Source organism: Netta rufina, assembly GCF_964035555.1.
Source record: "Netta rufina genome assembly, chromosome: 6".
NCBI lineage: Eukaryota > Metazoa > Chordata > Aves > Anseriformes > Anatidae > Netta > Netta rufina.
In genome coordinates, this window is record NC_140129.1 from 29116361 (window position 1) to 29137201 (window position 20841).

Genomic DNA, 20841 nt, shown 5'->3' on the forward strand with positions numbered 1-20841 from the left:
CTCCGCCACTGCCCCTGCCAGCTATGCCCATCCCACCACAGAGCAAGTCCTTCCATCTGTCCATTCCTCATCCTTTCCACACTCTTTCTGGCCCTCACCTTACCTCCTGTGCCTGCCCTCTACCTCCAATACCGAGGGCACTGCCAAGCAGTCTCCTGTTTTTCTCCTGTTTTCTACTTCTTCTACAGCTTCCCGTGAGCTGTCCCAACCCTCACGTTCCTCCTTTCTTTCCCAAACTGCCCTGGTCCAGAACCTGTCTGTGCAGGTCCTCTTCATGCCACTGCTTGTGTTCCCAGTTCCCCCCAGGCTCCTTATTCCTACCTAAAGAACACGTTATTCCAGCACCAGCCATTTTTTATTTCACTGGAAGACCAGCAGAGCTGACTCAGAGGGTACAGTGAAAGCATTAACATTAACCTAACTTATCATAACCATAAAACAATTCTTTGGTCACTACAGGGAAAACTGACAGCACTGCTGAGCGCACATCTGAGAGCTCTACTTACTGGGCTCTCTCTCACCACTGTCTCATCACCCGCTAGCTGAAAACCAACAGGACTCTGCATACTGGTTCTCAGAACAGTCCCCAGTACTGTTTGAAACCTAAGCAGTCATCATCAGATTTAGAAGTTACTTTATTACAGGCAAACAAAGAGCAAAACCCCCAAGGAACAAAACCCCTAAATAACTTAGGCATTTACCGCATGGCAAGACAATAACACCAGATCTGGCTCGCCCATTTCCAAACATCTTCCTTAGGCTTTTCTCTTGATAGGGTCTGAGGACAGCTGTAGGTTTCAGATCTATGTTAATATCAGGATTCACAGAATCATTTCTGAAATCATATTCTGCCAGCAAAGGGTACTCCAAATGGATACAACGCTTCTGAAGTTCTTCAATCATCTCCTGAGGAGGAGACAAAGCTTCAGATGGTAAATTCTCCACATCTGAATTATTTTTCTTTTTTCTAAACAACCACTGATTGCATAGTACCAGGTGAAGTTACATTTATCTTTTATGCCCATGAAGTCTGCAAGAGTTAAAGTTCATTTCAAAAACTTCATTTGTGACCACCCCCGTGCCCCTCAAACATTTTAAGTAACAGTCCATACTAGAGAGAACTATTTAGACAGATGGAAGTACATGACGCGTTAATCTCAGATGTGTTGTTTATCCGGCAGTGACTCAACTACACCCTGAAGTCCTGCACAAAGAGCTCAGTAACAGACACAAAAGGTTCTGTGTGTTACATGGAAGGACCTACCAAAGCTGCACAGCTGTCAAAAGGAAAATCTTCATACCCTTGCAATGCAGTTACTGCACCACAATGACAAGTTGATTCAATCACCAAGAGTTGTGTTTTTTCTTCTTAGTAAATATTTTGGTTATTAAAAAGGTCTCTTTTTATTATTTCTGTTTTGCCCAGTAAGACGTCATTACAATCACCAAGTCCAGGAAGCAACTAGAATAAAGTTACAAAAGCTCTCTGAAGGTCAAGCCAGGACCGTGCTCTACTCTCCAGCCATTCATCTCAAGCTTTGAGAGCAGAACCACCAAGAGTTCCCTCTGTAAGTATGAATCATCTAGAAAAAAGTTCTGAAACCAACAGCGGATTTGGCAGATCTGCTCCCCACTGAGTTCTCCCTTGTCTCGCACAGAGCAGCATCGAGCTGCATGCAGTGGGAACCTCCCTCAGCTCCTGGAAGCCTCACTAGCTTGTGAGCACTGCCCTTCTGGGCAGGGAAGGAACCATGTGCAGTCTGCCTCCCTCTGTAATGAAAACGAAGATCCTAACAATTTGGAAGGCGAAAGGAAAGAAATGTTATCACCTTCCAACGATCTCTGCCACCAAACAAAGAGGCACTGTACTTTATATGAAGTTCTCACACTTATTTGTGAGTCCCAGGCACATCCCTCAAACCTACAAATGCTACCAGACAGAAGTACTCGCACCTGCTTGACTTCAAAGGATACTGTCTGTGTTTCCTCCTCCTCCTCCTCATCTTTATCCATCTGCTCATAGAACTCAAATAAGTCAGCTGGAACATCTGGCTTGTTCTGAGCATCCGCTCCTTGTGATGTGGATGGACCAAAGCCACCTTCACTGGATTTAGAAATCTGAAATAGAAAGGAATTCTCACCTAAGGGATCTGTAGGAGATGCTCCCCCCACACAGATTGAAGCAGAGCTGATTAACGAGGCACAGAGCATTGCTGACAGAACTGAAAGTGACTGCTGACACAACAAGCACACAATAATCACTCCAAGCTACTTAATAATTTATCCAATGTTAGTTCAATTGCTTTAAAACATGCCACACATACCGCTGATTTACTGGTGAATGTCTCTGTAATGAGCTCCGTTTCTTCACCTTCAGCATTTCTCAGGCGACAGTCCTTAATAACATGGTCTTGCAGAAGCTGCTGAATGACATCAGGATGGGTACTTTCCACAAAATATCTAAAAGGAAAGAATAAAGAAAAACATCTGGATGAACTAATCAACAGAATCATACATAGGAAGAGGAGCACAGATGCTTAGATCTACAGCTCTCCCAGATGCATTCTCAAGTACCCCGTGTTAGGGGAGGGAATTAAAATAAATAAATAAATAAAAAATTATGACAATCTGAAGTTTTAGAAGACGCCTCACACCAAAAGCATCACGTAGTTTCACGTTATCTACCCTGGTCAGATGATCTCACCTTAAGATGATCTGAAAACCTTAAGGATATAGGAGAATATTGTAGGTCCAAGCAAAAAAAGAAACATGCCAGAACAGAAAATTTGTATCCTACATTTAACAATGTAATGATAGCCACCAGTAGCTCAGGACCATTAACAAACGAATTAAACTTTCAACAACTAAAAACATGACCCTTTATGAACACATGTACACACACAGCTGGGAGCTGTAAAAATCCACACGCACTAAGACCACAGCCATTCATGCACAGCTGTGCAACTGGAAGACTTCTTCCACACTACCAATGCAAAGAGCCGCTTACCTGTTGTGTTTCAGCACCAGCTTCACCTTCCCATAGCTGACAGTGCACAGCTGCAAACAGACGAGAGCAGTTGTTAGGAACACGCCAAACAGTGACTCTAGCAACAAATGTATTCCTTGTAGCAGTACAGCAGCCTTACCTTGATAAACTGAATTATTCCATCTGGGACACCAGTCTTGCTCAGCTTCTGTAAGTACTCGGTGATGTCGCTGGTCTGCAAGCCGACGCTGACAGCAGCATAGAGGGAGTAAGCAGTCAGCTTGTACTCGTGAATGTGGGTTGGTCTGCACACGGGCTCGGCAATGGCAACCAAGAAATCCTGCGCGTATTTGTAAACCGGAGAGAAGGCTTCCAGAAAGATATGGCCATCGGGAGCCTACGGAAACACAAGGACATGCTGAGGGTGCGCCAGTGGTACTTGAGGAAAATAAGGTCCTTCCTATAGAGCAGCCATTATGATACACAGAGACTCCACTATTCAGGTGGTAATGTATTTATGTTTCCCAAAAATGTATTTACCCTAAGAATTTACCCTTCTATAGCATGGAAAACAAACCTTCCAGATTGACAAAGTTTTCCCAGATTAACAGCATGGGTGTTTTTCCCTCATAGTAACCAGTAAAGATTGGGCTTCTTGCTCTGAGCCAAGACAAGTTTCCAGCCCCATTCCTCCAGCACAGAATCACAGAATGTATCCTGAGTTAGAAGTGACCCACAAGGCTCACTGAGTCCAACTCCTGGCACCACACAGGTCTAACCAAAAATTCAGACCATGTGATTACACACACAGTCCAAAAGCTTCTTAAACTCCACCAGGCTCAGTGCAGTGACTGCTTCCCTGGGGAGCCTGTTCCAGTGTGCAAATACCCTCTTGGTGAGCAAGACGTCTTCCTGATGTCCAGCCTGAACCTCCCTTATCTCAGCTTGGCACCATTCCCTCAGGTCCTATCACTGGTGACTACAGAGAACAGATCGCTGCCTGCCCCTCCGCTCCCCCTCCTGAGGAAGCTGTAGGCTGCGGTCAGGTCCAGTTTCACACCCCTGTTGTGCTGTGCTGCCCGGCTCTCACCGCGAGCCCCCTACCCCCGAAACACCGTCCCCGGCCCTCCCGCCCCGCACCTACCACCCAGAGCGGCCGCGAGGCGTGGTCGGCCTTGAGCGGCATCTGCAGCCGGTAGTCCTTGGCGCCGTACTCGTCCAGCTTGCTGCCGCCGTCCTCCACCTGCTTCCCGGCGGCCGACGGCACCGCCTCCTGCGGCTCCCGGCCCGCGGCCTCGTCCTCATCGTCCTCATCCTCCTCCGCGTGCCGCCGCTTCGACTTCTTCTTCTCTGCGGGGCGCCGCGGTCAGAGCCGGCCCTGCCCTGCCCCTACCCTTACCCCTTCCCATCCCCGCCCTGCCCTTCCCCTTCCCGTCCCCCCGCTCACCGCGCTCCTTCCTGCCCATGGCCGCCGCTCAGCGCCCCCGCGCCGGCACCCGAGTCTCGGCCGCCGCTGCCGCCACCGCCTCTACCAGCTTCTGCGTCACTTCCGCCGCGCGGGAGAGGCGCCGCCGTACGACGCGCGGCCGGGGGAGGGGCGGGGGCAGCGCCGCCATGGCTAAGGGAACGGGCGGAGGGGGTGGAAGGGGAGGTTGATTGCTTTTTTCTTTTCTTTTTAATATTAATACAAAACCCTTAGGCACACGGCTGTCTCCACAGTGTTTTAATATATTTCTGAGTACAATTCGTGTCTGATTCTGGAAACACAAATACATTTTGAATGGTTAAAAACAAAAAAAAAGTTTTGGTACAGTTTTGGCATCTTTTGGCACCCATCTTTGGCTATTGTTTTAACTTGAACATATCTTTACTACCTATGTGCACTTCTGCAAAAGCCATGCTTCTTACATCACGTAGAAGTGATGGTTGAACTGGACTGGTTCTCCTGCTTACCCCAGGCATATATTCCATGAATATAGAGTGTCCTTTCTGGTGGGTCTCTCAAGAAGCCGTAATATTGAACAATTCTTTCATGCAGCAGATTTTTCAGCAGCTGAATCTCACATTCAAGTGCATTTACTTCCTACAAGGAAAAAAGCAAACAAGATTTACCGTGGTCAGTAATATTAAAATAATGTCCTGGATTTAGATTTCATTTTTCTTAAGCAGAGCAGTATGTACTGCTGTTCTGAAAGGGTATGTAAACTAAGTAACAAAACACTCTTGGAGGTTATGTAAAGTTCACATATTTTGTAACCAGAAAATAACACCATTAGTTTGAGGGAAATGAAGAAAAAAAAGATATATTTTCTATAAATTGCTTGCCCTTCTCATTGTACTTCTTATTTTGTTTGAAGTTATATCTGTTCTAGAGCACAGATATTAAGATGTGTATCAACTCCCTGATCCTTATGTAACATATCACAAAACTTCCATTTTTTTTTTTTAAAGATAATTTTTTCTACTGGAATAATTAGACTTATTTCTCAACTTTTCCAGAATGTCAACTGACAGACCATACTTTAAAAATGCCTCTGAGGACTGCTTGAGATTGTAGTCATGAAAAACAATATGCAAATACATTAACACATATGGTGCTTTCTCCAGAACTAACCTAACTACCAGAAATTTTGTAAACAGAAGATATTTTGAAAGACTCTACATTCTAAGATGCTGAAAACTCTACTAACCCACAAATTCAAACTTCATTCTATTCCAGATTTCACCCAGAAGCCTTTCATTAAAACTGACTTATCCATCACAGACTATTGCTGATATCCTTGTACTTCTGAAGTTAGAAGGAAAACATTTTTGACATTGAAAGGTACACATTACAAAATAATATGGCAAGTGAGGTCACAAAACTGTTGGCACTGGAGAGACTACAATATTTTATCTGTAACACTTCTGAAGCAAAGTCAGTTGTGGTGTGTATTTCTAGAGTAGTTGGTGTTGCCACTTGATTAAAAACATATCACCACAAATGATTCTTGGCTTTTCTCCTGGATCTTGCATCACAAATAGCAACAAGCATCACTGGTAGCCACTCAAATAAAAATAAAATTATTATACATTAAGTGGGGTGGGCTATAAAATACCCTTTAATACAGAAATAAATTACAGACCCTAAAATCTGTTATAGCTAGTATAGCTTTTTACTTAATTAAATATGCCATTATTATTTGGTAGGAAGGTGCTTTATTCTACAGTACTCAATTATTTCCTTGAAAAAGCTGCATGTTCGTCTTTATAACTGTGAAAATAAAAACAGGCCATAAAGTCTCACTTTGATTGAGAGGTTCTTCCAGAATACGGTAAGAAATAGGAGTTCAGTGCCTATCACCTGGACACACCAGCTCTTCTGCAACCATATTTAATGAAGTGCAATTTAGAAACTATCCTTTTCTGCCACAGGGGCTGAAAAGTATTATCTGCTTGCGGTGCTCAAAAATGATCCCAATTCACAGTTTGAGGTATGAAGCAAGGCTGCACAAAGTGACTAATTTTATCATGACTCCAGAAATGAGTAGTAGCTGGAAAGTAATTTCTCCCCAGCCATTAACTCTATTGTCCTCATTAATTATTTTTTCTTTTTCTGGTTAGATTGGAGATGGAGAAGACTGATAGTTGCCTTTCAGGATTATATTACTGAATTGTTTTTAGCAGAAGACAAGTTGCAGTGGCCAACATTTAAAATTTGGGTATTTTAGCTTATAAACTTCAGTCTTAATTTTGGGGCACATTTTATTTTCCAAGACTCCAAAATACCACCATCTGTGAAAATCTGATCACTAGTACAAGTCCTTAAAATAGCAGTAGGAATTAGGTAGCTAATTTGGGTGCCCTCATCTGGAGATGTTCTCCCAGTTTTAGCTACCAGTTCTAATGGCAGTGACCAGTAGCTTGCAGTTTTATAAAGAAATTGATGCATCATAAGGATATAATTTTAAAAATCTTCTCATCAATCCTTCTTTCTTCCTCCCTCTGGATTTGTTTTAGCCTGACACTGCTTCATTTGAATTTTCACATTTTTCTTCCCTCTCTCTGGCACTTTCTTTCTTAGGATCACCAAAGCACAGCAAAAAATAGTAAAAAAAAAAAAAACAAAAACAAAAACAAAAACAAAAAAAAAACTTTGCTGTTGGACTTCCAAGTTTGTGTGATAGAAAGACAGACAATTAAACAAACCAATTGAGAGTCTGGTAACAGATGAATAAAACATGCTTCAGTAAAAGAATCTGCCTAAGTGCAAAGTATCATTAGAATACATCTTGGCTGGAAAAGGGCTTCTTTCCTGTCAAAATCTCCCAGAGCCAGAAGAGCACTTGCAGACCACTATTACTGAAATAACCATCAAGGTGTTCAGAAAGCAGCTATCCACCTCAAAAATACAGGTTATCAAATGAAAGTCTATTTCCAAGTGCTTCAAACATGGAATTTTCTCAGCTGTAAATTCAAAAGGAAACACATGTCTAGGAGCCTTATTATCATTTGAGGAGCTAGTAGAGAACAGAAATTATCAAGAGATAGCACAATAGCATGTGTACAACCTTTTTTTTTTTTTTTTGACAAGTAAAATATCAAAATAAATCCACTCAGGCACATTCACATCTATTTTCATCAGCATTCTCGCAGGACTTTTATTGGCACAAATGATCACAGGAAGCAAACTTCACGCTGAAAGTGCTCTACCCACCTCTAAAGAGTAAGTTCATTAGGAAAGATTAATTGGGTGAAGGCATTATCTCCTCTGAGAGGTCTTTTTCATGTTGGCACTTAATAGTGTTCACTCTATTCAAGCTGACTCTGGAGTGCAACTTTCCACTGTCATTCTGAATAGGTAAAACACCACACTTCTCTGTCAACTATTTTTATTTCCATTGTAAAGAAATAACCATCCCTTACTCAAAGAAAGAGACATGCTGCAGCAGAGGACAGAAAATGAGGTGCCAGAGGTTCAAAGGACACATTATATCTACTGACATGACCTGCTCAGGGAACTTATCTACGAGCATCACAACTCAGATGCACAGGCTGGGCTTCTAAGGCCACCTTCTGCCATTATCAAAGAGCCTCAGTCACTTTTTGGGCATCACAAAGGCCCTCTGCACATTTATCACTGAATAACAGCCTGGAAGAGAGATGCACGAAATCACGTTTTTTATAAGCATCTAAAAGCATTGTCTCCTGTTGACTTCATCTGACACCATCTGCACTTAGGACAGAGAAGATTTAGAGCTTTTGCATTTGTTGTTAAAGAAAAAGGAAAAAAGAAAAGAAACTTTGCAACTCTTTGGAAAAGGATGACTTTGATGCTGGTGCTGTGTTTCTGAGCCTGGTCTTATGAAACTCAGACTTTGCTGGGGTTTTACTCCTTTTTAAATGCCATTGCCAAATGCTAATTTTATATTTGTCCAAGCACTATAAACAGGACAGTCCTTCTGTACTGTGATCACAGCATCACCTAAGATTCTGTAGATATTGCAATTTGCTTCTGTTTCAGGTAATATTTAGCTGACATGAGAAATGTTGCAGGAATAAAATAAAAATTTAAAGAACTCAGGATTTTCTATTGCTACTTAGCAGGCTGCACTTTATAAGGCTTTTTTAATTTATATGATTATAACAGGAGAAATGTCTATCATTAGGGTTTTTGAACTGTTTGGATTCTAAATCTCCTTTTTCTATGTTTAAGAACTTGCCCCAAATTTTCGTTGCTCGAGCTGAAATTTCTCAACCTTTCTTTCATCATGACTGTATATTTCTCTGGAATACTTGAAAATAAAGGGCATAAACGGGATGGCTTTATGCTTATTCTTTTACCTGCAAAGAAAATACAAATACTTGGAAAAATTTTACTCTGATGGAAAAAATAATTCATGAATTATTCATGAAGAATGCATGGGGTGCCCAAATATTTTCTTAATTCCTGATACAAACCTCAGCAAATTTTTCTAGGCAAATATTGAAGGAAAAAGAATTTCAGCAACTGTACTTTTATATTTTGCTTCCTGGTTGAAGTTTGCTTTAATCTTTTCAATACATGCTCCAGTATTTTACTGAGCTTGTCAGTTCATTGATGAGCTGCTAACATTTTCCAGTTCCTACACTATTTTCATCCCCAGTAATGTTCATGAGTAGAGAAGCCTTAATGTGCCTTACAAAGGCAAAACTTTTAGCCCCCAAGACTGAATACAGACCACATAAAAATCCAACTGTCCTTCATTGATAGCATAAAATAACTGCTTTCTCTCTTACCCCTATACCATGCAAGGAGAGTAATGCTATGTCATTGAAATAGATGTTCTACTAACTTGAAATAAGGATAAAATCTGCAACTGTTATATTTAGAAATAATATTTAGAAATAATGCAGTCTGGTCTTTGTAGGCATTCCTTTCACCCCAGAGCACTCACGGCAGCTTACTACGTGGTTATCCACAAGCTTGCTCCATCCAGAGCTGGGACAAGCTGTGCGGCTGACGGAGCAGGCACCAACCTGAGGATGCGCTGACCCAGCAAGGCGAGCGGAGCTAAGGCAGAGCGGTGTTATCCTGCCCGCCTGCTTGGCTTTGTTCCTCCAGCTCAGCATCTCAAACGTTTTCAGAGCCAGATCCGATCCGCCGGCTGCTGCAGCCCTCTCGTGGTCACCTCAAAGACCGTCCTTCTGCGTGGGAAAACGGCATGTCTTAAACAGCACAAAAAATAGTTAATAAATAACATATTAAAGCGAGAATAAATATATAAATAAATGGAATAGGCACTTAGGATAGTATTTCCTCCAGGTGTACATTCAGGGATACTGTTAAATGACTTGTTGTTCAAGAATCAAAAGAGAAATTACAGCTAAAGCATTAGGCAGCAGTGTTTTAATGGGGTGCCCTGTTTCATCTCCCTGGGCTGGCACTGAACAGCCTGCTTTGAAGTGCTCATTTTCTTTGAGCGTTTATGCATTTATTTACAAAGACATGAGTAAATTTTCATCTCACTGATTTTTTTCTGAGCATCTGCTTACTGGAAATGCACCTATCTGCTCGGGAAACTGCGTGGAGGAGTGAAAGCCTAAGTGCTGTTGGGCTGGGGAAAATCTGGGGGAACTTAGCAAGTCGGTGGTTCTTTGGAGCTTGAAAAGCCAGCCTGATATTTGGCACATATATTTTTCTTTTAATTTACTAGAGAGAAACATGGTGTTTATTTCACCATAAACAAGGACTGGCTTTCCTCCAGGAGTAGCCATACTTCTCTCTAGCCAGTAATTTCACAGCAGGAGGCTTCTACAAGGTGTGTAGTCATTCATCTACTTTTCATGCATGGAAGCAAGAGCACGCAGGCTATGTCTGTAGTCTCATCAGACATTGGGGTCCAAGACACTAAGCCCATGGTTGCATGCTCCCTGTATAATATGTTTGTTTTGTTTAATTGTGATGGAATTACTGCTACTGAAATCCTGAGGCAATTACTAGTAGCTCTCATACTTCACAGCCCTTCAAACTACCAGCAATGATGCCAAAAAATGAGACACTCCTCTTACCTGACAAAATTATGATCAGGAGTTTACCCTGGTGGTCGAGGCAACTGTGGAAAAATTTGATGGTATTAGGAGTATCTTCCACATGGTACAGCATCTGGAAGGGAGAGTTGCATGCAGCCATTACTCCTCCTGTGTGGTGCAAGAGCCCTGCAAAGGTTTAGGCCCTCTCTATAGAGCTGGTGCTTTACACGACTTCCCCATCGCTTCCCGCCCAGTGCCGCCCTTCAGGCCCAGCAGTGTTGTGGCTGCAAGATGTGTGCATCACTTTAATCAGTTTTTAGGCAAGTTCTTCACTATCTTTGCTGACTTCCCATGGCTGAGGGCCCTGTGTGAGAGTGCAGATACAGATAGAGATGTTCACTAATATTTCCATTCAATGCCATCAGAATTATTCTGATGAGGTCAAAAAACTCCAGCTTTTGAAGTGGCAAAGCATAATTGTTGGTCTCTGTGTGATGTTGTATGTGTCTGTCCAACAGTCCTGTTTTATTACCCACCATACAGTTAAACCAGTGAAAACCAGAGACCAAAACCTGGGTGGATCAGGAATGAGGTTTAATATTTTTACAGCTGCTGCAGAAGCTGTTGTTTGCTGGAGAGCTGTGTTCATCCCCAGTCCCCCCAACATCCAGCAGGAGGTAGTGCTGAAATGTAATACTTCTATATTAAAAAAATACTTCCTTACCTGAATCATATGTATGAAGTCAAATTTCTTGTTTATGCATTTCTCTTTCACCTGTTGTTCATACTCTGAGCAAGTGAGCTGGTGCCAAATAAAGGAGACACCCTGCAGATCTGGAGCTTGATTAACTAGCTCTGTTTAAAAAGTAGAAGAAAAAAATAATCACAGAACAGCAGAACAAATCATCATACAAATCAACGGTACTGGCTGTACCCCAGGCTGTGGAGGTGGCCCAAAGAGCCTCACCTTTGTAAGCGGCCACATGCTGTGGGTTGGGCTCTATGATTTCATTGTTAATAAGGACCCCTGGATGCGCAGCCTGCAGGATCCTGATCATTTTCAAATCCTGTTCACCTATTCAATAAACACAAATTCATTTTAAAAAAAAAAAACTTGAATGGTGATGAAAGGATGACAGTGCACCTACTGCTCAGAAATCCCCAAAGCAGAAGCAAGGCATTTTCTACCTTGCACGGTGGCATCTCAGACAGTAACAGCCTTATCACGATGTCTAACTGCTCGAGTTAACATACACTTAGAGGTAAGACTAAGAACAAGGAAGATATAAGCAACTGAGCAGAAACCTACTAATGGCAATACTCTGGGTCATGGGAGAAACAGGTTGAAATAATCAAAGATCAACGTTTAAAAAAAAAAAAAAAACAGGAATCATTAGTTTTCAAGAAAAACACAAAGTTAGCATGGGGACAGGGAGAGATTTGGAACAGCTGTGCAGCTTTGCCAAGCTGTGCAGCTTTGTACTGCCCCAGGGAGGTGGCAGCTGCCTTGCCACAGGTGTGACACTGCTTGGAGCCCTGGGGGTCTGCAAAGGATTTGTTCTCTCTGGAGCCAGGCCACATGGTGCCAGCTCTAGGAACCCATTACCCAGTTGTTATCTTGAAGCCGCAAATATTCACTTATCTGTGACTTGAGCTTATGTAGGTGCCCTGCATATTTAGCTGTTGATGCTCCTCTGTCACAGTCTGAGCTCAGGAGGAGCAAGCTTCAGTCTGCCTTTCTGCTTCAGTCTGCCTTTCTGTCCTAGAAAATACCCAGCCCCTTTCGAGGTGATGCAGGTCACCCTTGCTCTCTATCAGAAAGGCTGTGATGCACCGAGTGTACAAAGTCCATCTGGTTTGTTTGGGACTATGGAAATAAACAACAGAGGTGACAGCCTTCAGCCTTCAGTGGATCTCTGTGAGGATCCTGTCTGTAGCTGATGGTGGAGCCTAAAAATAGTCCTGCCCACAAAAATGTCACACACAGAGGGCTTGACATGAGATACTGCATCTTCTCTAGCCTTTTAGTGGATGGACATGTTATGAGAAAAGCTGTCATCTTTGACAGGTGTTACATTAAACTGAACTCAAGGAGGGAAATACCAGCCATGCCAGCACTGCACTGCCATCCAAGGAAGGACGTGTCTTTTGAAATTGGAGAAAGTTACCCAGCACCCCTGAGACATGTGGCAGGGGCAGTGCAGGGCTGGCCAGAGGCGCAAGGAAAGAGGCTGAGGCTGCATCCATTGAAGGCAGTTTCGTTGCTGGCACTGGTGTTACGGGTGAGCAGGGGCAGAAGAGTTCCTACTCGGAAATTCTGTATTTTACTGTGTTTTTGCTGATGTACTGCCAAGGGCATTATCACCTGCTAATTCAAAGACTGGATTACAGAACTTTACAGAGTTAAAAACAAAACAAAACAAACAACAAAAAAACACATCACTTTTAAAATACCCCTTTGCTGCTGAAATACACTTCTGCCACTATCAGAGGTTCCAGGGCATGGGGCAGCAATGCTCTGTGTGGGGAGCTCACATTTGGGAACCGCTAATTGCTGATGCTCCCCAGCCCAAGGCACTACCAGCTGGCCTTTAGGACTGTAAATTGATTCAACCACTTGCTACAGGGATCTTCCTTGAATGAATGGTTACATAAAAATCTTTTTTTTTTTTTTCCCCTTTTCTTTCTTTGCATGGTCACCACCTTCCTACAGGTTGGATGTTTTTGTTGGTGGAGGCAGGTGGGAGCTGCTGGCTTGAGTCTGAAGCAAAGATACTGATACCTTGAAAGTCTGTGGGTAAGACAACAATTTCACATGCTCTGTGAGATCAAACAGGACATTCCCAAGATCTCCCCACAAAAAAGAAAAGACAGGGCTCAGAAGGTGCAATAAAATGCAAAGATGTTCCCTGGGGATTCACCATTTGACGCTGCTCAGGTTTCCCCATCCCCAGGTTCACGTGCCTCCTGCAGAAAACCAGGGAAGCTGAGAGCAACAACCCTTCAGCACAAACCACATCAGGGCACTGCTGAAATGGGGGTGCAGCCCCACAGCAGCCACATCCCACCCAGTCACTCATCGGGAGCTGACAGCTGAGGTGCTTGCACAAGCCACAGGGAACAAGGGCTGAATGAGCAAGCATGGCCAGGATCAAGCAGCAGCCTTTTAGGATGCAGAGTGGGTCACAATCCCCATTAATAGTTCAGTCAACTAAACTGATTTCAGCCGTGTGAAACCAGAGTCCAAGCCCGAGAAGGTCAGGGATCACACATGACCTTTCGCTCGGTGCCACACTGGCTCACTCCTGTGCAGCACGCACAAGTTCAGCTCAGTCAGCCTCGGCACGCTGCAGGGTGCGAGTCTGTGCCTCTGCCAGCTTGCCTTAGGGCATTTATTTCCCATTGAAACTTCTTCTGAAGAGGAAATAAGGAAAAATGAGGGCACTGTAAAGGGTTCCCCTTTCCCTTGTGCTTTCTTGGAGTCAAGCAGAGTATCGGTTTTACATTACTTAATGAGAACAGAGTGTAATTGAGAACTGAATGATTTCTTCCTCCTCACTCTTATATGCTCCAACATATTCCCAGCTGGAGAAAACAATCACTGCTATTTTCCTCTTACTCAGGAAAACAATCAAAACAAGTGAGAAAAAATCTTTCAATAGAAAGTATTAACACTTATAATTCAGTTGAAAATACTTTAAAACAAATTCAAAGTCTGACAAATCAAACTGCTATTTCTTTTCTCTATTTTGTATTTCCTCCCAGTTTCCCTAGGAGCAAAGCTGCATGCTTTTTTTTTTTGCTTTTTTTTTTTTTTTTCTTTCCCCTCCAAAAATGCATTTACAACAGCTTTAAGGTTATCTCTGCCAAAAGATTTTTCTTCTCTGGGGGAGGTGGAGATTTCCATTTGCAGTTAAATGCCACATGTCACCAGATAAAAACATCAATAACTTTTAAAAAGCACATCTTGAAGGAGCTGACAAAGCCCCATGCTAATGGCTGTGGCCAGCCCATGTTCATCTCTGCTGGTTGAGTACCACCTGCAGCCAAACAAAGCCCAGCTTTCACCTCTGCAGACCCTGAAGGCAATGCACAATGTGGGGAGGTGCCTTTGGGTGGGAGACCCTAAGACATGACCTTTGGGTGGAACAAATCTCAGGTGTCTGTAATTCCTTCCCATGAGGTTTGAAGGTGCTCTCCTACCTAACCTGGAGGACTCCTTGCTTTTAGACATATAGTCAGGAGAGAGTCATCAAGAGGAAGGTATTTCCATGACAAATACTGTTATTAATGCTTGAGTAATTCTCCCCATTGCCCAGAACCTGGGTAGAGCTTTCCCTTGCCCCTGGGGACCCCCATTCCCCACCATCAGCTGTGCTGTTCAGCTCGTTACCTGTGCCGCTCCCCGTGCCCAGAACATTTATCATGGATTTTCCATTGCCAAGGCTGAAATTACAAGTACATGTTACTCAACCACACTGTGTCACACAACTCTGTGTTTTAATTCTAATATCCTGGATGCCACAGTGGCCCAGGAATTTTACTGAGATGTGCCATGTGAATTGAGATGAAAATTCGAGCATCACAGTGGAGCACAGCTATAACTTATTTTTGGCAGGATCTGGCCCTATGTAAGCAGGCTCATATTTTAAAAGTACAGTAGGCAGCAGGATATAGTGTTTCTGTTCCCTTGCCAGAGTTTTCTTCAAACTGTGGTTGGCACCATGCAAAAACAACCTCAAGAAAATCTGGGGTGTGGGGTTCCCTTTGCAGGGAGTGAGGCTGTGCTTGGCCAGGGCTGTGGGGACAAGGTGAGCTGGGGTAAACCTCTCAGGAGACAAGTCAGGTTTTCTGACATTGGCTATAAATGCTCAGAAAAAAATGAAAAGTTGGCTGTGACTGTAAATATTCTCTTTTCAATATTCACCTTGGCTTGAAATTGGGAGCAAAGGTCAGAAACTTCAATAATTTTTACCTTAGAAAAACTACTTCAGATACAACAAATAAAAATAAAAATAATGAGGTTGTTGGCAGTGCATTTCATAATAGCCTGGCTCGAGGATGAGCTTCCTGGGATTGAGGCTGCTTGCTGCTCTACATGGAAATACTTTGTGGCCTTGTTCTGCCTCAGGCATGGCCTGTGCAGAGGGACAGAGTTTCCCATATGAAATCTCAAGAAACACCACAGCAATGATTCAAAAGAGGGGACAGAGTAGGAAATCCTGGGGGCTGTGAGCAAGTCAGGGAGCCTTGGCTCTAGTGAGGGCTGGAGGTGTATTGTTCCGGGATTAAAGATGTCACGGGTGGAAGATGGAAGGTCAGACCAACCCCAAATTAGAATGCTACTAAACTGCAATGTTTCATATTGGTCCAGCAAACAGTATTGGTTAAAATTCACATAAGGAAATGCTGCATTTAAATTTTCCCCAAACAATTTCTTTCTTTATTATTGCTTCTATTACTTTAGATAGCTAGCTAGAGAGACAGACAGATATAGATACAAGCATCTGAAGTTACCTGCCTAAGTGTTTTTCTCAAAGGAGAATACAGTTTCTACAGCATCCAAAAATTATCCAGACTTGAAAGACTTTTCTTGTGGTTTGGATCTAGCCTGTTCTGAAACTATCTGCAGTCACACAGGCTTAATATGTTACATCAGTACTTCACAAAACTGATTATCATTTGGTACTTAAGCAATGCAAATCGACTTAGGATAGAAATAAGGAGGTCTTAGGGGATTGAGAAAAGCAAGAATTAGTCACTAGAATAGAATTAGAGATGTGTTTCTGTTTGGACTGATGTGTGATGAAGTCCCAAAAGCAGGCATAGAGCACAAGAGGGAGCTTTCTTCTGAAGAAAAAAAAAAGGAGGGGGAGAAAAAAAATCCAAAAATCATTAATCCTTTGAAAATCAACTAATGAAAGCAGATGGACATGAAAATAAGGTCTTGATTCTTTCCCTAACATAAGCTGAGAAGCAACACAATGTATTAATTGAAATTACGTGTACACTTGAGACATTAAACCGAATATCCTAAAGACCACTGTTAAGGGACTTAAAACTGAAAAGCGTTGAAAGTTCATTCACGCCCCAGAAAACCCTTAAACATGTTTGCTGACCCTTATGCACAGGTTGCCCTCCCCAGATAACAGATGGCTTTCACACCTCGTTGGACGCGCTCCTTACCCTGCCATGATGTGAGGCATTTCTTCCTTGTTGAACTCATCCATGCACTGGTGCTCTGTCGAATGATCCAAAAATGACTTAAAGGCCTCTACATACTCCTCAGCCATGAGACTTCTCATGGAGGGGACCACACATAGCTCTTGAGAAACAAATATGAATTGTGTGTTAGTGACTTCAAGGCAAATGAAGGATCGAAACACTTACCTCGTGGAAGAAACCAAACCAAACCCAGCCCAACCCAACAGAAGCCAGAGATTTGGGAGGGGACAGAGCCCAGGAGCCATCCATGCAAGCAGACTCACACAAAAACTGTCTGTGTGTTGACACTAAAGGTGTGAAAAATATTCTTTGATGCCCCTTGACACCAGTATATTTGTTAAGTCACCATCAGTACTGCAGGTTGCCCTTAGGAAAATGGCACCGTTATTTCCTGAAGATGCCTAGCTGGATACGACTTGATTTGCAGAAAGGGAAGTGACTGAAGTACTAAAGGCAAAGAATGAGAAGGCAATTGCTCAGCAGGTCCAGACCTGGAAGGGCTGTGGCTCTCGCACATGCTGGACAGGATAAATGAAACCGCCAGCTGCTGGCACACTTGCTCTCGGGGTGATGCAACACAAAAATGCACACCTGCAGCTGAAGCAAAAATAGTTACACTGTGTGCCTCATTTCCGACTCTCGTTGGCGTGGGACAGCAGTGCTCTGCCTGGTAAGTGAATTCCCTGCTGGAAGTTTCAGCTTGTGGCCATGAGGGCAGATGGCAGCATTTCAGCTGAATGGGTTCATGCTCAAGTGCAGGCCACCGAGACTAAGAAGATTTGCAGCTCTGAACAAAGGCCCAGGGCAACTCAAGAAGATGGAAGCAATTATTGCAAAAACACAATTTCTTGCAGTCTCATCCTAACAACGGTGCTCCTGACAGGGCACAAGCTCTGGCCAGCTGCTTGGGTCTGAGGAGCAATGCTAGGACTTGAGGCTCACCAGAATTTGCCATTCAGCTGACTACTGCCTGTGGGGACTATTGCAGACAGAAGACTGCAGTAGGGATTCAGTGCTAGTGCCAGCCTGAACATCTGAGATCGGCGTTAAAAATGTAGTGTTCAGAAAGAAAAGAAAACAAAATAAAACAAGACAACAACAACAACAACAACAAAAAACACACAAAACAAACAAACAAACAAACAAACAAAAAACCAGCTTTTCCTCCTAAACAAAATTAGAATGAAGGACAGGACGGGATTCAGCAGAGCATCTTCATCCTCATTTTTGCCTTTTGAGGAGTTGCTTATTGAAATTCTGCTTTTAGTTGCTACTGATAAAAAGACTTCGTATGCGTCATACAGGACTGTGCAATCTTAAGAGGACACCTATGCTCTTTCTAAAACCACATGTCCCTGACTGCTGTTTTTCTGCAAGGTATAAATCGTGATCCAATGTCTAGCCCTATTGGAGGAAAAGGTATCAATATCTAACCTCAGCACTTTGAACTATACCCTAGTGTATATCGGACATCTGCTGAACTGTATTCAGTGTAGTATCCTGTTTTTTTGTTTGCTTGTTTGTTTTTTTATCAACTTCCAACTCTGTTTCCAAAACAAGATATATTTGTAGTGATAGCAAGTGGAGTGGGTAGTTTACTTTGATCTCCTTTTTGGTTTTTGATTTTTCTCCCAAATACCTGAATTATCGTGTGGAGCTGCCAGAATCTCTGCTTCAAAGTTCATGCTGGGGAACCTATTCCTGTAAGGAAAGTATAGCACTTCAGTTATTTGAAGAACCTGTACGCTTTTATGAAGCTGCATTAAAAATGCAGAACAAAGGGAAGATACTCCAGGACAAATTGTCCTTGCTCAATAATCAATAGTGTCTGTGTTCTTTTACTAAAATAAAGTCAGAACTTCTTGGTTAGCTGATCACCCAGAAGTGTCACCAATGGAGTGGACACCTGCACCACTGCTTGTCTGAGATGTGCCGTGGAAGCTTTTTCTCCCTCTGAAGAATCATTAACCAGTCAATACGGTGGAAGGCATTAGATTAACTGATATTACACACTCTGTGAAGCCTTTAATCATGAATGGAGTAGAAGAAATAACAGTGAAATTAGGAAAAGGCTATAGTGAGCTTCAGCATCTGAAGTGCATTGATTGGCCCAATGTTTCAGTGTTTGTTTTGCTTTTGTTTTTTAACTTCAGTTTTTCCTGGATGCAAATGTTACTTGGGTGAATATTAGAAGACATAGCATTCAAAGGGCAAAAGGCAAAGAAGCCATTGTACCATTACTATTTTCATTCAGGTATTGTTTTCATTCCTAATATAGGTTTTTGATTATTTTTTGTGCATGTGAAGATTTCCAGCAATGAAGTCACATCTTCATTTTCCTATGATAATGTGCCACATCTATGAAATAGGGATGATACACCATTTCATGAAGGTAAGAAATGAAATTGAAGACCTCGTTTCTACAAAGAAAGTTTTAACATGAATCTACCTATGCAAAGTCATCTTTTACTTAGGAGTGATATTCCTGTATAACCTCAGTTTAGCCATATTGCTGCTCCTAAAGCTTTGTCATTACAAAATGCTTCATGACAAACAGTCTGCAAAAGCGGTAAGCAGCCCTCAACTCCCCTCTGCCAGGGAAAATCTCTCACATGAATAGGAAACAAGCCAGGAGGTAGAAAAGAAAAATGGGAGTCTTTTAGTGGAGGCTTTGAACCACAAATATACAATGACTGTGCTAGCAGGTAGCATGGAAATGGGCGCATGTACAAATAACGCACTGCTTTGGTCAATGAAGAAGAGACTAAAGTGTCCCAGAATACTTGGAGACGCTGGGGCAGTGCCAGAGTCCTTCAAGAACAGTCCGTTACAGGAGATCATGGCCAAAATCCTGTAGAAAGAGCTCCCCTGACTCCCATAGGCAGATCAAGGGTCTCAGTTCTACCATCTTGATCTGAAATCTCCCAGAAAAGGCCTTGCAAAAGTTCAGTAGTAATGAGCCTGAACTTAGCCTCCCTCCATGAGCTCCAGCTTGGCTGCAGGCCAGTCCCTCAAATTTCCACTCAACCCTCTGACCTCATCCGTCTCTGCATGTCAAAAGAGAGGACTCTTTTGCCCTCTCTGCTGGCTGAACCAAGCAAGATGGTTTTCAGAATAAATCTCCCACTAAAATGCTGAGAGGTGGCATGGTACCCCCTGCACAGAGATGGTCCAGGGACACGTACTCCATTTCTGACTGGTTAAATGTTTCCAGCCATCCCAGGAGACCTGCCAGGTGGCCTGGACAGACTGTGCAGCACAAGTATTCACCAAGAAGGATGATGCCAAGTTAATTCGTCCACTGAGGTTTTCGGTGTTTCTCCCCAGGCAGGGTTTCTAAAACTGCTTAATTCTTGTTGCTGGTAAGGTGGAACACCCTTACTTATCACTGGGAATAAATGGACATTCTCCATTCTCTGGACATACAGATTAAAAATAGACTTGACTGTAACAATTTGTGCTGGAGCTGTCCATCCCACGACTAGTCCAGGACTCCGAAACCTACCGGGAGCACTAAGCACAGCAGCCAAAGGCTCCCTCTGGCAGCAGCGTGGGCAGAGGCACAAGGAGCCTCCTGCTCCTGCCTCCTTGGAGGCTGACTGAAACCCCAAACCATGAACCCAGAATCTCTCTAATTCCATCACCACTAAACACAGAGAATCTCTCCACAAAGCCCCCGTCCCTCCCAGGACATGGGCACAAGTGCTTTCATTCCCAAATCACATGCATCCTCATGTTCCATGGGGACGCCCTCCCCAAACCCACATACCTCTTCATCTTGGGGGCCGGCTCCATGGTTGGGGCTGGAGTTGGGGTCTCTCCTCCACCTGGCTGCACGTGTGTGGTGGCAGCACCGTGTGTGGGTGCCCGGGTTCGGGTATCCTAGGTGAGCATTGCCACCGGTGTCCTGCTCTGCACCAGCTGCCTTGCTCAGCCTGCGGGGATGCAGGTGCCTCTTGCCCGGCACCTGTCAGGACAGACAGCGTCATTTGAGTGAAAATGGGAAACCCAAGCCCTGTCACCGAGCGGTGACATCCCCGGTGCCGTCCTCCCTCACAGGGGATGACAGGGGAAACGCTTTGGCAAGGAGCTGTGCTGTTTTTAAGGGGGGAAAAAAGGGACAGATTTAGACCTTTACA

The 20841-nt window shown here is 43.4% G+C and overlaps 2 protein-coding genes across 2 annotated transcripts in view; both read right to left on the reverse strand.

Annotated features, from left to right (window-relative positions):
- ERCC3 (ERCC excision repair 3, TFIIH core complex helicase subunit) overlaps positions 1–4523 on the reverse strand; it is a 22180-nt gene extending 17657 nt beyond the window's left edge. The window contains exons 1-7 of the mRNA XM_084288758.1: positions 4434–4523; positions 4131–4336; positions 3147–3383; positions 3008–3057; positions 2325–2460; positions 1954–2118; positions 702–906 (exon numbers count right to left, since the gene is read on the reverse strand). Coding sequence (XP_084144884.1) covers positions 702–906; positions 1954–2118; positions 2325–2460; positions 3008–3057; positions 3147–3383; positions 4131–4336; positions 4434–4452 — 1018 coding nt within the window. The 5' untranslated portion in view covers positions 4453–4523. The remainder of the gene's footprint in view (positions 1–701; positions 907–1953; positions 2119–2324; positions 2461–3007; positions 3058–3146; positions 3384–4130; positions 4337–4433) is intronic.
- LOC311210604 (carnosine N-methyltransferase 2-like) lies at positions 4462–20497 on the reverse strand (the record flags this gene model as incomplete). Its single annotated transcript, XM_084288601.1, has 10 exons — positions 4462–4604; positions 4940–5069; positions 8927–8940; positions 10517–10610; positions 11202–11332; positions 11445–11552; positions 14871–14923; positions 16664–16802; positions 18342–18403; positions 20472–20497. The coding sequence occupies 10 exons, from the start codon at positions 20495–20497 to the stop codon at positions 4462–4464; spliced, it is 900 nt and encodes a 299-aa protein (XP_084144727.1).
- Positions 20498–20841: the final 344 nt, after the last annotated feature.